Source organism: Aotus nancymaae, unplaced genomic scaffold (assembly GCF_030222135.1).
Source record: "Aotus nancymaae isolate 86718 unplaced genomic scaffold, 86718_ANA_hifiasm-v0.15.2.pri h1tg000046l, whole genome shotgun sequence".
NCBI classification, from domain to species: domain Eukaryota; kingdom Metazoa; phylum Chordata; class Mammalia; order Primates; family Aotidae; genus Aotus; species Aotus nancymaae.
The window spans coordinates 29,868,511-29,884,982 of record NW_026988460.1 but is presented as its reverse complement, the minus strand read 5'-3'; the positions used below and the strand labels follow the sequence as shown (position 1 = coordinate 29,884,982).

At 42.3% G+C, this 16,472-nt stretch overlaps 1 protein-coding gene and 1 pseudogene across 6 annotated transcripts in view; one reads left to right on the top strand and one right to left on the bottom strand.

Moving 5' to 3' along the window:
• SLC41A3 (solute carrier family 41 member 3) overlaps positions 1 to 16,472 on the bottom strand; it is a 71,301-nt gene that overhangs the window by 30,034 nt on the left and 24,795 nt on the right. For 4 of the 6 annotated variants that reach the window (XM_064362117.1, XM_064362118.1, XM_064362116.1 and 1 more), the window contains 3 exons: positions 15,950 to 16,057; positions 834 to 905; positions 135 to 272 (listed from right to left, as the gene is read on the bottom strand). In XM_064362117.1, the coding sequence (XP_064218187.1) occupies positions 135 to 272; positions 834 to 905; positions 15,950 to 16,057 (318 nt within the window). The remainder of the gene's footprint in view (positions 1 to 134; positions 273 to 833; positions 906 to 15,949; positions 16,058 to 16,472) is intronic. The other 2 variants (XM_064362119.1, XM_012475796.2) reach the window with 1 other exon arrangement.
• LOC105733385 (small ribosomal subunit protein eS6-like) lies at positions 1,871 to 2,626 on the top strand (annotated as a pseudogene).

Below are 16,472 nucleotides of genomic sequence, written 5' to 3'. Positions count from 1 at the left end.
CAGGGGGAGTCAGTCCTGCTCAAGGCTATCCAGTGGATAGACGATGGGCTGTCTGATCTCAGGGTCCATATTCTCAGTGCTGCCACAGACCGCTCCCACCCAGAGAGACCCAGAAGGTTCTAGGATAAAGTTACCTCCTGTCTTTGTCCAGGCCCAGCCTCTCCTCTTGACTCTGAGCTCAATCTCTTTCTCAGCTTCCCCTGTCTTGGGCCTCCTGATTTAGTGACACTCTGTGGCAAGGTCCCAGGATAAGTGCTTAGTGGAACCGGGACCTGTCAGAAGGACTTGTGAGAGTGAGAGGAGCATGAATCAGCTAAGGAATTAAGATGTCTCCTGCAGGCTGAGAAGGAGCAGGCAGAGAGGCAGGAGCAGAGCCAAGGGAGGATTTCCAGGCAGGAAGGATCCACACATGCCCAGAAAAAGTAAGATCACAACATCCACCAGTATGTTGTAAGAAAGCCCTTAAGAGGCAATCACAGGCTGCCTCAGTTAGGGGAACACCTGTGGCCTGGGAAGCACAATTTGAGGCAAGGGAAGCCTATGAGCACTTTGCAGGCCATGGGACAGAGAAGGAGCAACAACAGGTGGGTCTTTCAAGAAGTGAGGCTTGGAAAGAAGGGAATGGGGAAGCTGGAGGGACCCTGGGTCTGCTTCAGGTGGGCTGAGCCTCCAAAGGGTGCGTGAATGTAGTCTGATGGACATGAGAGGGACAGGTAACTACCTGTTCTCAAAGTTCAGGCCAGAGTGCAGAGCTTGCTTAGCCTTCACCCTTCCCACCTGGGCAGGCCTGGCTGCAGATTCAGAAGGGAGGGTCCGACAAGGTGGAGACTCACCTGGATGAGGGCCAGGTTGCTGCTGATGACTCTGTGTTGCTCCTGGGGGTCATCAATTTGTCCAGTGTTGGCCTAGAATGAAGAGAAAAGAACAAAGGTAGGCCTGGCTAGGCCCAAAGCCAGGTTAACCTTTCCTGGAAAAGGCAGTCTCTTGGGAGAAATCAACAAATACCACTTCATCAGCGTCAAAACAAATTACTCTGTTCAGCTTTCCAAACAGCAACCTGGCCTTTTTATGTGGGGAGTGGGGAGAAATGTTAGGGTATAGATCCCTTTGAGAACTGGATGGGGGTCATGGACCAGTCCTCCATGACCATGCAAGTATATGACTGCACACACTCGCACACACGTAGCCGTACGCACACACAATGCACAGGTCCAGTGGCCTAGGACGAAAGAATAGTTTCACAACCAGGGCACCGCTTCCCTAGACAGCCTTGGGACACTGCTCCTGACGTGCCGGGCTGCTCCAGCTCCAGCCACCGCTCAAAGGATACCAAGTACAGCTTTGGCTGCTGCTTCAGAGGATGCAAGCCTTATGCCTTGGTGGCTTCCATGTGTTGTAGTCTGTCAGCGCATGGAATGCAAGAGTGATTTCAAAGGATGTATGTGAAAGCCTGGGTGCTAGATAGAAGCCTGCCACTAATGCAGAGCCCCCATGGAGAAACCTTACTCAGGCAGTGCCAAGGGGGAAATGTGGGGTTAGAACCCACACAAAGCCCCCACAGGGGAATGCCTAATGGAGCTTGGGAAGGAGGCCACCGCCCTCCAGAGCCCAGAATAGTAGAGCCACCAACCAGCTTGTAAGGTATGCCTGGAAAAGCTGCAGGCACTCAACTCCCACCATGAAAGCAGCCACAGCGGCTGCACCCTGGAAAGCCACAGAGGTGGAGAAGTCCAGAGACCTTGGGAGGCCACCGCTTACACCAGTGTGTCCTGAATACAGGGCATGGAGTCAAGGGAGATCATTACGGAGCTTTAAAATGTAATGCCTGGCTCTTTTCCGTGGCGCCTGGAAGGCGTATAGCTTCTTCAAGATGAAGCTGAACATCTCCTTCCCAGCCACTGGCTGCCAGAAACTCATTGAAGTGGATGATGAACGCAAACTTTGTACTTTTTATGAGAAGCGTATGGCGACAGAAGTTGCTGCTGACACTCTGGGTGAAGAATGGAAGGGTTATGTGGTCCGAATCAGTGGTGGGAATGACAAACGAGGTTTCCCCATGGAGCAGGGTGTCTTGACCCATGGCCGTGTCCGCCTGCTACTAAGGGGCATTCCTGTTACAGACCAAGGAGAACTGGAGAAAGAAAGAGAAAATCAGTTCGTGGTTGCATTGTGGATGCTAATCTGAGCATTCTCAACTTGGTTATTGTAAAAAAAGGAGAGAAGGATATTCCTGGACTAACTGATACCACCGTGCCTCATCGCCTGGGCCCAAAAGAGCTAGCAGAATCCGCAAACTTTTCAATCTCTCTAAAGAAGAAGATGTCCACCAGTATGTTGTAAGAAAGCCCTTAAACAAAGAAGGTAAGAAACCTAGGACCAAAGCACCCAAGATTCAGCGTCTTGTTACTCCACGTGTCCTGCAGCATAAACGGTGGCGTATTGCTCTGAAGAAGCAGCGTACTAAGAAAAACAAGGAAGAGGCTGCAGAATATGCTAAACTTTTGGCCAAGAGAATGAAGGAGGCTAAAAAGAAGTGCCAGGAACAAATTGCGAAGAGACGCGCAGACTTTCGTCTCTGAGAGCTTCTAATTCTAAATCTGATCCAGTCAGAAATAAGATTTTTTGAGTAACAAATAAATAAAATCAGACTCAAAAAAATAATAATAATAATATAATGCCTGTCTGCTGGGCTTCAGATTTGCATGGGGCCTGTTGCTCCTTTCAGCTGATTTCTGTCTTTGTTTACTCAGTGTCCAATGTTTACTCAGTGCCTGTACCACCATTGCATCTTGGGAGGAAATCACTTGTTGTGATTTTACAGTCTCATAAGTGGAAGAAACATGACTTGGATTTCAGATGAGACACTGGATTTTTGATTGAGTTGATACTGGAATGAGTTAAGACTTTTGGGGACTACTGGAAAGGGATGACTGTATTTTGTAATGAGAGAAGAACAGATATTTGGGGGGCCAGAGGAAGAAAGATCTGCCCCCCCAAATCATTGTTTATCCAAACTCCCAAATATCTGGTTTGGATATTTGTCCCTTCCAAATCTCATGTTGAAATGTGATCCCCTCTGTTGGAGGTGGAGCCTGGTGGGAGGTGTTTGAGTCAAGGGGGTGGATCCTTCATGAATGGCTGGGTATCCTCCTTATGGTAATGAGTCAGTCCTTGCTCTGAGTTCATGTGAAAGCTGATTAAGATTCTAGCACCTCCTCCCTCCCTCTCTCTGCTCCCTCTTCTCACCATGTGACACAATGGCTCCCCTTCAGCTTCTCCCATCATTGGAAGCTTCCTGAAGCCTTCACCAGAAGCAGATGCTGGCACTATGCTTCCTGTACAGCCTGCAGACTGTAAGCCAAGTAAACCTCTTTTCTTTATAAATTACCCAGTCTCAGGTATTCCTTTAGAGAAATACAAATGGACTAACATAGTCACCAAACTAAGAATTGAACAGTGGTACAATACTAGTAATAGAATGTACTAGCGTTGTACCACTGTTCAACGGCAATGTGAACATTGCATTCCCTAGCCAGCCAGGCTGGCATTCAGTGGTAAGGAGAAAGTAAAGCATTTTCCTACTCCAGATGTTAAAGTTTACTTCCAACAAATCTTATCTAAAACAATTACTAGGGGATGTACTTGAGTACAAAACAAAACAAATATAAATTTAAAAGGAAGCTGAGAAAGAGTGGCACCAGCAAGATGGTGAATAGGCAGCTCCAGGCCCTTGTTTCCCCACAGACACATCAAATAAGACACACAGACTGAGCAAAATAGCTTTGTGGCAGTTCAAATATCAGTAAAGATCTGCAGCAACCAAGAGAAAATTTAACCAAGAAAAAGCCACCCTCAAACCAATAGGAAATTCCACTGTGTTTCTGCTTGCCCTTACAGCACTCCTCCTCCACACAGCATGGTGCAGTTGAGGGGAACCACCTAATCCGAGAAAGAAAGAAGGAAAGAAAGGAATAGAACCTGCTGGCTATCCTCTTGCTCGCCTGGGGGCTGCGCAAGAAACTGATTTCTGTCTCTCCTGAGAGAGCAAATGGAAATGGAGACACAGTTTGAACATTAGGATGGAGGCCACAGAGGCGCCCAACATGTTAGAGCTGTGGAGGAAGTGTAGGTCCATGAGGGACTGTGGGGCAAGACATTATGGACAGAGAAACGCAATAGAATGTCAAGGACCTGAGAAGAAGCAGAGCTGACACTCTGAGGGAAATTAAGACATTTAAAAGCAGCCATGTATATGGGAGAATTGGAGATAAAAAGCACAGGCCCAGGAAGATGCACGCCAGAAAACCACTGAAAAGACCTTAAGCCTTCATGCCAGACTAATTAGTGAAGATTTTTCCCTGCAGAGCCAGTCTGCAAAGATTGGGAGAGATGGCTGTTTTGCAAATATCTAATTTTTAGTAAAAGATGAGAAAGGATACCAAAAAATAAGTTAAACACAGTCTATACATAGGAACAAAAAAATTGACAGACATTGACCCTAGAGAAACAAAGTCTTCACACTTGCCAAAGACTTTAAAACAACTGTCTTAAACATGTTCAGTCAGGTAAAGGACATATAACTTTAAGAAATTAAAAAAAAAAAAGATATGAACAGGATGAAAATATCAACAAAGAAACAAAAATCATAAAAAGAGAACCAAACAGAAATACTGGAACTGAAAAACACAGTAATGGAATTCAAAAATTCTCTATAGAGGATCAACAGCAAACTCTAACAGTCAGAAGAGTGAGTAAATTTGAAACTAGGTCATTTAAAATGAACATGTCTGAAGAACAAAAATAAAGAAGATTTACTAAAAGTGAATAAAACTTAAGGGAATTATAGAACACCATCAACTGGAATACATACAATTTGGAATTCCAGAAAGGAAAGAGAGAGATAAGGGGGCAGAGAGCTTATTTGAAGAAACAATGGCCAAAAACTACCCAAATCTGTAAAAAAAAAAAAAAAAAAAGATATAGATATAGAAATGTAAGATGTATGAATTCCAAGTAGGATAAACTCAAAAAGATCAATACTGAGACACATTATAAACAACTATTTGAAAGTCAAAAACAAAAAGAGAATCATCAAAGCCAAGAGAGAAAAGAGACTCATCACATGCAGAAGATCCTCAATAAAATCATCAGTGGATTTCTCAGCAGAAACTTGCAGTCCAGAGGTAATACTACTAATATATTTAAAGTGCTGGATAAAAATAGCTGTCAACTGAGAATTCTATATCTGGCAAAACTATTTTACACAAATGAGGGAAAAATGAAGACATTCCTAAATAAAAGCTAAGGGAGTTCATTATTACTAGATCTGCCCTACAAGAAATGGTAAAGAGAGTCCTTCAAGTTGAAATAAAAGGATGCCAGACAGGACTTGAAGCCAGATGAAAATATAATGTTCTCCAATAAAGGTAAATGCACAAACAAATACAAAAATTTGTATTATTTTTAAATTGGTTTGTAAAAATTTTTATAAGCATTTAAAACACAAAAGCACAAAAATAAATATAAATCTATTTTAATAGGCATACAATATAAAAATATAATTTATGACATCAATAATACAGTTCAGAGGCAGAACTGTAAACAGTAGAGTGTTATATGCAATTGAGTTAAGCTGCTATCAGTTTAAGGTAGATTGTAATCTATACTAATGGCTATACTAATATAAGACAAAATGGACTTTAAGTCAAAACCTGTTACAAGATACAAAGAAAGACATTACACAATGATACAAGGATGAAACCATCACAAAAACAGAACAATTACAAATAATGAAACATATTTTACCAAACATCAAAATTCCAAAAATATATGATAAAAATACTGACAAAATAGAAGGAAGAAAGAGAGAGGCGTTAAATAATAGTTGGAGACTTCAATACCACACTGTCAATGATGAATATAACAACCAGACAGAAGATCAGTAAGGAAATAGATGGTTTGAATAACATTAGAAACTAACTGGACCTAAAAGACATATACAGAACACTCCACCAAACAATGGAAGAATACACATTTTTCTCAATGAAATGTGAACAGAAAACATTCTCCAAGATAGACCATATGTTAGGCCATGAAACTAGTCTTAATATATTTAAGAAGATTAAAATCATACAGAGCATATTTTCCAATCACCAGGGAGTAAAACTAGAAATCAATAGGAGAAGGACACCTGAAGAATCTCCAAAAATGTGGAAATCAAGCAATACACTTGAACAACCAGTGGGTCAAAAAAATTAATTCTAAAGTAAATTAGAAAATATCTCAAGACAAATGAAAATGAAAATATAACACATCATAATTTATAGGATGCAGTGAAAGCAGTTTTAAAAGGAAATTTATAGCTGAAAACAATTTGATTTAAAAAAAAGACTTCAAGTAAACCACTTAAACGTATACCCTCAGAAACTAAGAAAACAGCAAACTAAACCCGAAGCTCACAGAAAGAAGGAAATAATAAAGATTATAGCAGGGATAACTAGAGAGTAGAAAAATAATAGAGAAAAATCAATGAAACTAAGAACTGATTGGTTCCTCAAAAAAAAAAAAATCAATTCAAAAGCCTTCAGCTAAACTGACTAAGAAAAAAAGAGAGAAGTCTCAAAAGACTATAATGAAAAATGAAAATGAGATATAACTACTGATTCTACAGAAATAAAAAAGAATATGAGAGGAAATTGTATCCAAACAAACTAGGCAACCTAATTAAAATGGATATATTCCTAGAAACACACAATTGACCAGGACTGAATCATGGGGAAATAGGAAATCTGAATATACTAAAACAGTAATTAAAACCTCCCAACAAAGAAAATCCAGGACCAGATGGCTCACTAGTGAATTCTACCAAACATTTAAAGAAAAATGAATGCCCATCGATGATAGACTGGACAGGGAAAATGTGGCACATATACACCATGGAATATCATGCAGCCATCAAAAATGATGAGGTCATGTCCTTTGTAGGGATATGGATGAACCTGGAAACCATCATTCTCAGCAAACTGACACAAGAACACAAAATCAAACACTGCATGTTCTCACTCATAGGCGGGTATTGAACAATGAGAACACATGGACACAGGGAGGGGAGCACTACACACTGGGGTCTGTTGGGAGGAAATAGGGGAGGGGACAGCAGGGGGTGGAGAGTGGGGGAGAGAAAGCGTGGGGAGAAATGCCAGATATAGGTGATGGGGAGAAAGGCAGCAAATCACACTGCCACGTGTGTACCTATGCAACAATCTTGCATGATCTTCACATGTACCCCAAAACCTAAAATGCAATTAAAAAAATAAATAAATAAAATAAAATAAAAAAATAAAGAAAGAAAAATGAACACCAACCATCCATAAACTGTCCCCAAAAAATTGAAGAGGAAGAAATACTTCCAAATTTATCTTATAAGACCAGTGCTACCCTAATACCAAAGCCAAAGACACTAACAGAAAATAAAACTACAGACTGATATCTGCTGAATACTGATGCAAAAATCTTTTAAAAATACTAATAGAGATCTAAAGATGGCCGGTTAGGAGGAACTTGGGATTGCAGCTCCGAGAGAAAGCGCAGAGGGTGAGTGGACGCCGCATTTCCAGACGGATTTTTACTGCCCACAGACCAGGAGATTCACAGGCGGAGGAGCCCCACGGGTCACCAGTGCCGCTGGTTTGACCGGCGCAGCCACTTGGCCTGCGCCCTGGGGCAGCGGCTCCCCGTGCAGAGTGAGCGAGACTGAGTCCCCTCTAAGCCAGCAAGGGGAGCTGAAACAGGGAGTCAAGCCAGGAGATTCCTGGGCAAGAAAAGCACCACAGGAAACACAACTGAACCCAGGACGGTCCAGCTCTGTGGAGGAGGGGCGTCCTCCATTATGGAGGCACCCTGCAGTTCCCAGGGCAATCTGCCATAACCAAGGCAACCGGCCACTACAGAGACTCCGTCACTACAGGGGTGGGCCAACATAGCGGAAGCAGTTCTAACTACGCCCATATAAACAAGACTGCAGGGAAGTTCACACAGAAGCTGGGCGGAGCCCACAGCAGCTCAGCGAAACCTCTGCAGGCTGAGTGTGACTAGGCTGCCACCTTGTGGGCAGGGAAAATGGCAGCAGGACAGCGGAAAATCATAAAGCCCTAACTCCCTGGGACAGAACACCTGGGGGGAAGAAAAGGGGGTTTATGAGATCTGCTGCTGCAGATTTAAAATTACTAAAATCAGAAAGACAGCAACTACAAAGTCGACAGGTGGATAAATCCACAAAGATGGGAAGAAACCAGCGCAAAAAGGATGAAAACACCCGAAACCAGAGCACCTCTCCTCCTACAAGGGAGTACAACTCCTCACCAGCAAGGGAACAAGACTGGATGGAGAATGAGTGTGATGAAATGACAGAATCAGCTTTCAGAAAGTGGATAATAAGAAACTTCCATGATAAAAGAACATGTTCTAACCCAATGCAAAGAAACTAAGAATGTTGAAAAAAGATTTGATGAAATGCTAACGAGAATGGACAACTTAGAGAGGAATATGAGTGAATTGATGGAGCTGAAAAACACAACACGAGAACTTCGCGAAGCATGCACAAGTTTCAACAGCAGAATTGACCAAGCAGAAGAAAGGATATCAGAGGTCGAAGATCAACTCCATGAAATAAAACAAGAAGGCAAGATTAGAGAAAACAGGGTAAAAAGGAATGAACAAAGTCAACAAGAAATATAGGACTATGTGAAAAAACCTAATCTACGTTTGATAGGTGTACCTGAATGTGACGAAGAGAATGCATCCCAGCTGGAAAATACTCTTCAGGATATTATCCAGGAAAACTTCCCCAACCTAGCGAGGCAGGCCAATATTCAAGTCCAGGAAATACAGAGAACACCACAAAGATATTCCTCCAGAAGAGTAACCCCAAGGCACATAATCGTCAGATTCACCAGGGTTGAAATGAAGGAGAAAATACTAAGGGCAGCCAGAGAGAAAGGTCAGGTTACCGACAAAGGGAAGCCCATCAGACTCACAGCAGATCTCTCAGCAGAAACCCTACAGGCCAGAAGAGAGTGGGGGCCGATATTCAACATCCTTAAAGAAAAGAACTTTCAACCCAGAATTTCATATCCAGCCAAACTAAGCTTCATAAGTGAAGGAAAAATAAAATCCTTTATGAACAAGCAAGTACTCAGAGATTTCATCACCACCAGACCAGCTTTACAAGATCTCCTAAAGGAGACACTACACATAGAAAAGAACAACCAGCACCAGCCACTCCAAAAACACACAAAATGGTAAAGAGCATCAACACAATGAAGAATCTGCATCAACCAATGGGCAAAACAGCCAGCTAGCATCAAAACGACAGAATCAACTTCACACATAACGATATTAAACCTAAATGTAAACGGACTAAATGCCCCAATCAAAAGACACAGACTGGCAAATTGGATAAAAAGCCAAAACCCATCAGTGTGCTGTATCCAGGAAACCCACCTCACATGCAAGGATACACAAAGGCTCAAAATAAAGGGATGGAGGAAGATTTACCAAGCAAATGGAGAGCAAAAAAAAGCAGGAGTTGCAATTCTCATCTCTGATAAAATAGACTTTAAAGCAACAAAGATCAAAAGAGACAAAGAAGGACATTACATAATGGTAAAAGGATCAATGCAACAAGAAGAGCTAACGATCCTAAATATATATGAACCTAATACAGGAGCACCCAGATACATAAGGCAAGTTCTTAAAGACTTACAAAGAGACTTAGACTCCCATACAATAATAGTGGGAGACTTCAACACACCATTGTCAATATTAGACAGATCAATGAGACAGAAAATTAACAAAGATATCCAGGACTTGAACTCAGACCTGGAACAAGCAAACCTAATAGACATTTACAGAACTCTCCACCCCAAATCCACAGAATATACATTTTTCTCAGCACCACATCACACCTACTCTAAAATTGACCACATAATTGGAAGTAAATCACTCCTCAGCAAATGCAAAAGAACAGAAACCATAACAAACAGTCTCTCAGACCACAGTGCAATCAAGTTAGAATTCAGAAACCAACCCAGAACCGCACAGCTTCATGGAAAATGAACAACTTTCTCCTGAATGTTGACTGGATAAACAATGAAATGAAGGCAGAAATAAAGATGTTCTTCGAAACCAACGAGAACGAAGACACCACATACCAGAATCTCTGGGACACATTTAAAGCAGTCTCTAGAGGAAAATATATAGCAATAAGTGCCCACATGAGAAGAAATGAGAGATCTAAAATTGACACCCTATCGTCAAAATTGAAAGACCTAGAGGAGCAAGATCAAAAAAACTCAAAACCTAGCAGAAGACAAGAAATAACTAAGATCAAAGCAGAACTGAAGGAGATAGAGACATGAAAAACCCTACAAAAAATCGATAAATCCAGGAGCTGGTTTTTTGAAAAGATCAACAAAATAGACAGACCACTAGCCAGATTAATAAAAAAGAAAAGAGAGCATAACCAAATAGATGCAATAAAAAATGATAAAGGGGATATCACCACAGATGCCACAGAAATTCAAACCATCATCAGAGATTATTACAAACAACTCTATGCACATAAACTAGAAAACCTGGAAGAAATGGATAAATTCCTGGACACTTGCCTCCTCCCAAGCCTAAACCAGAAAGAAGTCGAAACCCTGAATAGACCAATAACAAGGTCTGAAGTCGAGGCAGCAATTAGGAGCCTACCACCCAAAAAAAGCCCAGGTCCAGATGGGTTCACAGCCGAATACTACCAGACATACAAATAGGAACTGGTACCATTCCTACTGATACTATTCCAAATAATCCAAAAAGAGGAAATCCTTCCCAAATCATTTTATGAGACCAACATCATCCTAATACCAAAACCCGGCAGAGACTCAACAAGAAAAGAAAACTACAGGCCAATATCCATGATGAACATAGATGCAAAAATCTTCAATAAAATACTGGCAAGCTGATTACAACAGCACATCAAAAAGCTTATCCACCATGATCAAGTAGGATTCATCCTGGGGATGCAAGGCTGGTTCAATATACACAAGTCTATAAATGTAATTCACCACATAAACAGAACCAAAGACAAAAACCACATGATTATCTCAATTGATGCAGAGAAGGCCTTCGACAAAATTCAACAGCACTTTATGCTAAAAACTCTCAATAAACTAGGTATCGACGGAACGTATCTCAAAATAATAAAAGCTATTTATGACAAACTGACAGCCAATATCATACTGAATGGGCAAAAACTGGAAGCATTTCCTTTGAAATCTGGCACTAGACAAGGATGCCCTCTCTTACCACTCCTATTCAATATAGTACTGGAAGTTCTAGCCAGAGCAATCAGGCAAGAAAAAGAAATAAAGGGTATTCAATTAGGAAAGGAGGAAGTCAAATTGTCTCTATTTGCAGACGACATGATTGTATATCTAGAAGACCCCATCATCTCAGCCCAAAATCTCCTGAAACTGATAAGCAACTTCAGCAAAGTCTCAGGATACATTCCTATACACCAATAACAGACTTAAAGAGAGCCAAATCAAGAACAAACTGCAATTCACAATCACTACAAAGAGAATAAAATACCTAGGAATACAACTAACAAGGAACGTAAAGGACCTCTTCAAGGAGAACTACAAACCACTGCTCAACGAAATAAGAGAGGACACAAACAGATGGAGAAACATTCCATGTTCATGGTTAGGAAGAATTAATATCGTGAAAATGGCCATATTGCCCAAAGTAATTTACAGATTCAACGCTATCCCCATCAAGCTACCAATGACCTTCTTCACAGAACTGGAAAAAACCACCTTAAACTTCATATGGAACCAAAAGAGAACCAGCATAGCCAAGTCAATTCTAAGCAAAAAGAACAAAGCTGGAGGCATCATGCTACCGGACATCAAACTATACTACAAGGCTACAGTAATCAAAACAGCATGGTACTGGTACCAAAACAGAGATATAGACCAATGGAACAGAACAGAGGCGTCGGAGGCAACACAACATATCTACAACCATCCGATCTTTGACAAACCTGATAAAAACAAGCAATGGGGAAAGGATTCCCTGTTCAATAAGTGGTGTTGGGAAAACTGGCTAGCCATAGGCAGAAAGCAGAAACTCGACCCCTTCCTGACACCTTACACTAAAATTGACTCCAGATGGATTAAAGACTTAAACATAAGACCTAACACCATAAAAACCCTAGAAGGAAACCTAGTCAAAACCATTCAGGACATAGGCGTAGGCAAGGACTTTATGACCAAAACACCAAAAGCATTGGCAACAAAAGCCAAAATAGACAAATGGGACCTAATCAAACTCCACAGCTTCTGCATGGCAAAAGAAACAGTCATTAGAGTGAATCGGCAACCAACAGAATGGGGAAAAATTTTTGCAGCTTACTCATCTGACAAAGGGCTGATATCCAGAATTTACAACGAACTAAAACAGATTTACAAGAAAAAAACAAACAAGCCCATTCAAAAATAGGCGAAGGATATGAACAGATACTTTACAAAAGAAGACATACCTGAGGCCAACAAGCATATGAAAAAATGCTCATCATCACTGGTCATTAGAGAAATGCAAATCAAAACTACATTGAGATACCATCTCACGCCAGTTAGAATGGCGATCATTAAAAAATCTGGAAACAACAGATGCTGGAGAGAATGTGGAGAAATAGGAACACTTTTACACTGTTGGTGGGAGTGTAAATTAGTTCAACCATTGTGGAAGACAGTATGGCGATTCCTCAAGGACCTAGAAATAGAAATTCCATTTGACCCAGCAATCCCATTACTGGGTATATATCCAAAGGATTATAAATTGTTCTACTATAAGGACACATGCACACGAATGTTCACTGCAGCACAGTTTACAAGAGCAATGACCTGGAACCAACCCAAATGCCCATCGATGATAGACTGGACAGGAAAAATGTGGCACATATACACCATGGAATATTATGCAGCCATCAAAAACGATGAGTTTGCGTCCTTTGTAGGGACATGGATGAACCTGGAAACCATCATTCTCAGCAAACTGACACAAGAACACAAAATCAAACATCGCATGTTCTCACTCATAGACGGGTATTGAATAATGGGAACACATGGACACAGGGAGGAGAGCACTATACACTGGGGTCTGTTGGGGGGGAGTGGGGGGGACAGCAGGGGGTGGGGAGTTGGGGAGGGATAGCATGGGGAGAAATGCCAGATATAGGTGAAGGGGAGGAAAGCAGCAAATCACACTGCCACGTACGCACCTATGCAATAACCTTGCATGTTTTTCACATGTACCCCCAAAACCTAAAATGCAATAAAAAAAAAAATACTAATAAACTGAATACAAGAGTGTATTAAAAGAATTATGCACCACGGCCAAGTGGATTTATTCCTGGAATACAAATGACTATTTCAAGTGTGTACGGGAGTATACAGAGACATATTTATATATGTTAATGTATATATTTTATTTCATGTAGATGTTTTGAAACTGGCCCACTTCACTGTTTTACAGTTTTCTAAGTGATTTGCTTAGATTTTCCAAGAAGGCAAGCATATCACTAATAAAAAAAGTAAGTTTTTCTCTTCCTTTCCAATATTTAAGACTCTTAGTCTTCCTACTTTATTATACTAGCCAGAACACACACAACAACATAAATAAAATATTCTTCTATGTCAAGTTGCACTAAGAGTAGCTTTGTAAGTCACATATGGGAGTTGAAGGCAAAACTAATAAACGGAGATTGAAGGTAGATCAGAGGGGGGCGGTATGGAGTAGGTGAGTGGGCTGCAACGGCGACAAGAACTTTCCAGGGAGATGAAGATGTTCTGTGTCTCAACTAGGGTCATAGCTACACAGGTGTAGGTATTCGTCAGAAGTCATTGACCTGCACGCTTAAATCCTCTGTTTTTCTTGTTATCAATTTATACCTTAAGACTGACACACACAAAAAAAAGTGGAAACTTTGAAGGTTCCACTGTGATGATAATGTCTGTTCTCCTTTGAAAGACTGTTGTAATGAATTACATTAATAGTTCTTTTTTCCTCTCATGTTTTACATTTTTTAAGAGAATTATAACACTAAGGTATGATCATTGTAGAGAAGTGTTTAAAATGCAGTTAAGGGCTGGACGTGTTGGCTCATGCCTGTAATCCCAGCACTTTGGGAGGCTGAGGTATGTGGATCACCTGAGGTCTGGAGTTCAAGACTAGCTTGGCCAACATGGTGAAACCCCATCTCTACTAAAAATACAAAAATGAGCCAGGTGTAGTGGTGCACACCTGTAATCTCAGCTACTCAGGAGGCTGAGGCATGAGAATCAATTGAGGCCAGGAGGTGGGGGCTGCACTAAGCAGAGATCACACCACTGCACTCCAGCCTGGATGGCACAGTGAAACTGTCTCAAAAAAATAAAAATAAAAATAAAATAAAATGCAGTTAAGCACTATGAAACAAACATCTGAAATGCCTCCATGGCAGAGATTACTATCAACATTTTTTTCCCTCACAAAATGGATCAAAACAATTGTGCACACATGTATGCATGTGTATACATGAGTTGTGTGTGCATGCGTGTGACTGCACGCATGTTACCAGCTGTTCAAACATTTCCACATCCCACAAGGCTCTACGTGATCTGGCCCTCTGTGTTAGTTTCCTCTTGCTGCTGTAACAAACTTAGTGGCTTAAAACAAAAGAAATCTATCCTCTTATAGTTCTGGAAGACAGGAGTTTGAAATGAGTCTCATGGGGCCAAAATCAAAACCTGACTCCCTCTGGAAGCTCTAGGGGACAGTCTATCTCCTCTCTCCCAGCACACAGAACGGCATTTCTTGGTTCATGGCCCTCCACTGTCAAAGCCAGGAGCATAGCATCTTTCCTCTCTTACCCTGCTTCAACCACATGGCCTTTTTTTCCTGTCTGAAATGTCCCTCTGTCCACCTCTATAAGGACCCTTGTGGTTACACTGGGTCTATCTGGATAATCCAGAACAATTTCGCATCCCAAGGAGCTGCTCTTAGTCACCTCTGCAAAGGCCTCTTCCCTAGAAGTTAACATCCACAGGTTCCAGGACCAGGACCTGGTTATCTTCAGGGCCACTGTTTGGCCACTCACACCTTGCCTATCTCTTCAGCCTCATATTCAGCAGTCCCCTGCCCCCACCCCACCTGCCCTCTGCTCTCTAGCTACATTGCTGTCCTCTCAGTTCCTTGAACACACCACAACCTCCTCTTGCCACAGTCTTTGTCACCTATAGGATAACACATGGGCATCAGAGAACGGAGAAACCATTCTGTGTAGTAGAAGGAAAAAAGCTTCAGTCTCCTGGGGTAGCTGGGAAGGTGTGAGAAGAGCTGGCAGAACTAGGAACTATGCTGGTTCAGGAGCCCAGAGAAGACACCTCCAGTGACCAAGTATTCAGAGAGCCATTCTGGGGAGTAGAAGCAGCCGAGAAAGGTTACTGTAGGTGACAAACCCTTCCTGTCTCCTCCACTGAACTCTCCATCACGTCTGCATTGCTTGTCGTGGTCTGCGTGAATGTGTGAAGGGGCTGAGTTTCACAGGCTCAGGGTCCAGGTGGATGTGGGTGGGCAGGGCGGTGTGCGGACTTGGGGCACATGGCACCCACTGACATTTCAAGGGAGGAACGGGGACACACAGGGCTGCGCACATCCCTTAGTCATGCAGTTTGGTAACGGGAAGCCAGGGTGTTAGGCTGGGAGGGGGACCAGGGACAGCATCGTTAGGTAACAAAACTCAGAAATATCCATTGTTTTGGAGAATCTAACCCACCGCCTGCGCAACAGGGGAGACCCAGCGGTAGGGACGCTCCTGCCCCATGTTGTGGCCGCCTCGTATGTCCAGGTGTCCACTTACAGCTGTGGAGAGTCTGGACGCCAGTGTCATCTCCAGGTTCCCCTTCAGGCCCACCAGGGGTGGCACCAACGTCAAAAGGTCTTTCACCTCCACAAACACAGGCCAGTGCTGGTAGGGAAAGAGTAAGGAGATAAACCAAACACACATGTCAGCGAATCTCTGGAAATTTCTTGAGAGAACCTTTAGCAAGTCACTTTTCACTCCCCATAAAATGAACAAGTAAGACTAAGTAGTTTCTTAAATGACTTTAAACTAAACACAAAGAAATGATAAAGCTGTGAAACCTTTTTAGTGCTGTTCACTGAATCAGCATCAGCGGCTGGAAGCACGCTGGGGACTGGGCCAGGCTGGAGGCCAGCGGGTGGCAGCTGTGCTGCCTGTGCTCTGTACCGTGTGTTCTATAGAGGCATGAATGGGTCCTGGATGAGAAAGTTGGGGGATTTCTCATGAATCGGGAGGCCTGGAAATACCTGCAAGATAGCTAGGCTGAGGAAAGGCCCTGTCTCTGCCGGGGATCGAGGAT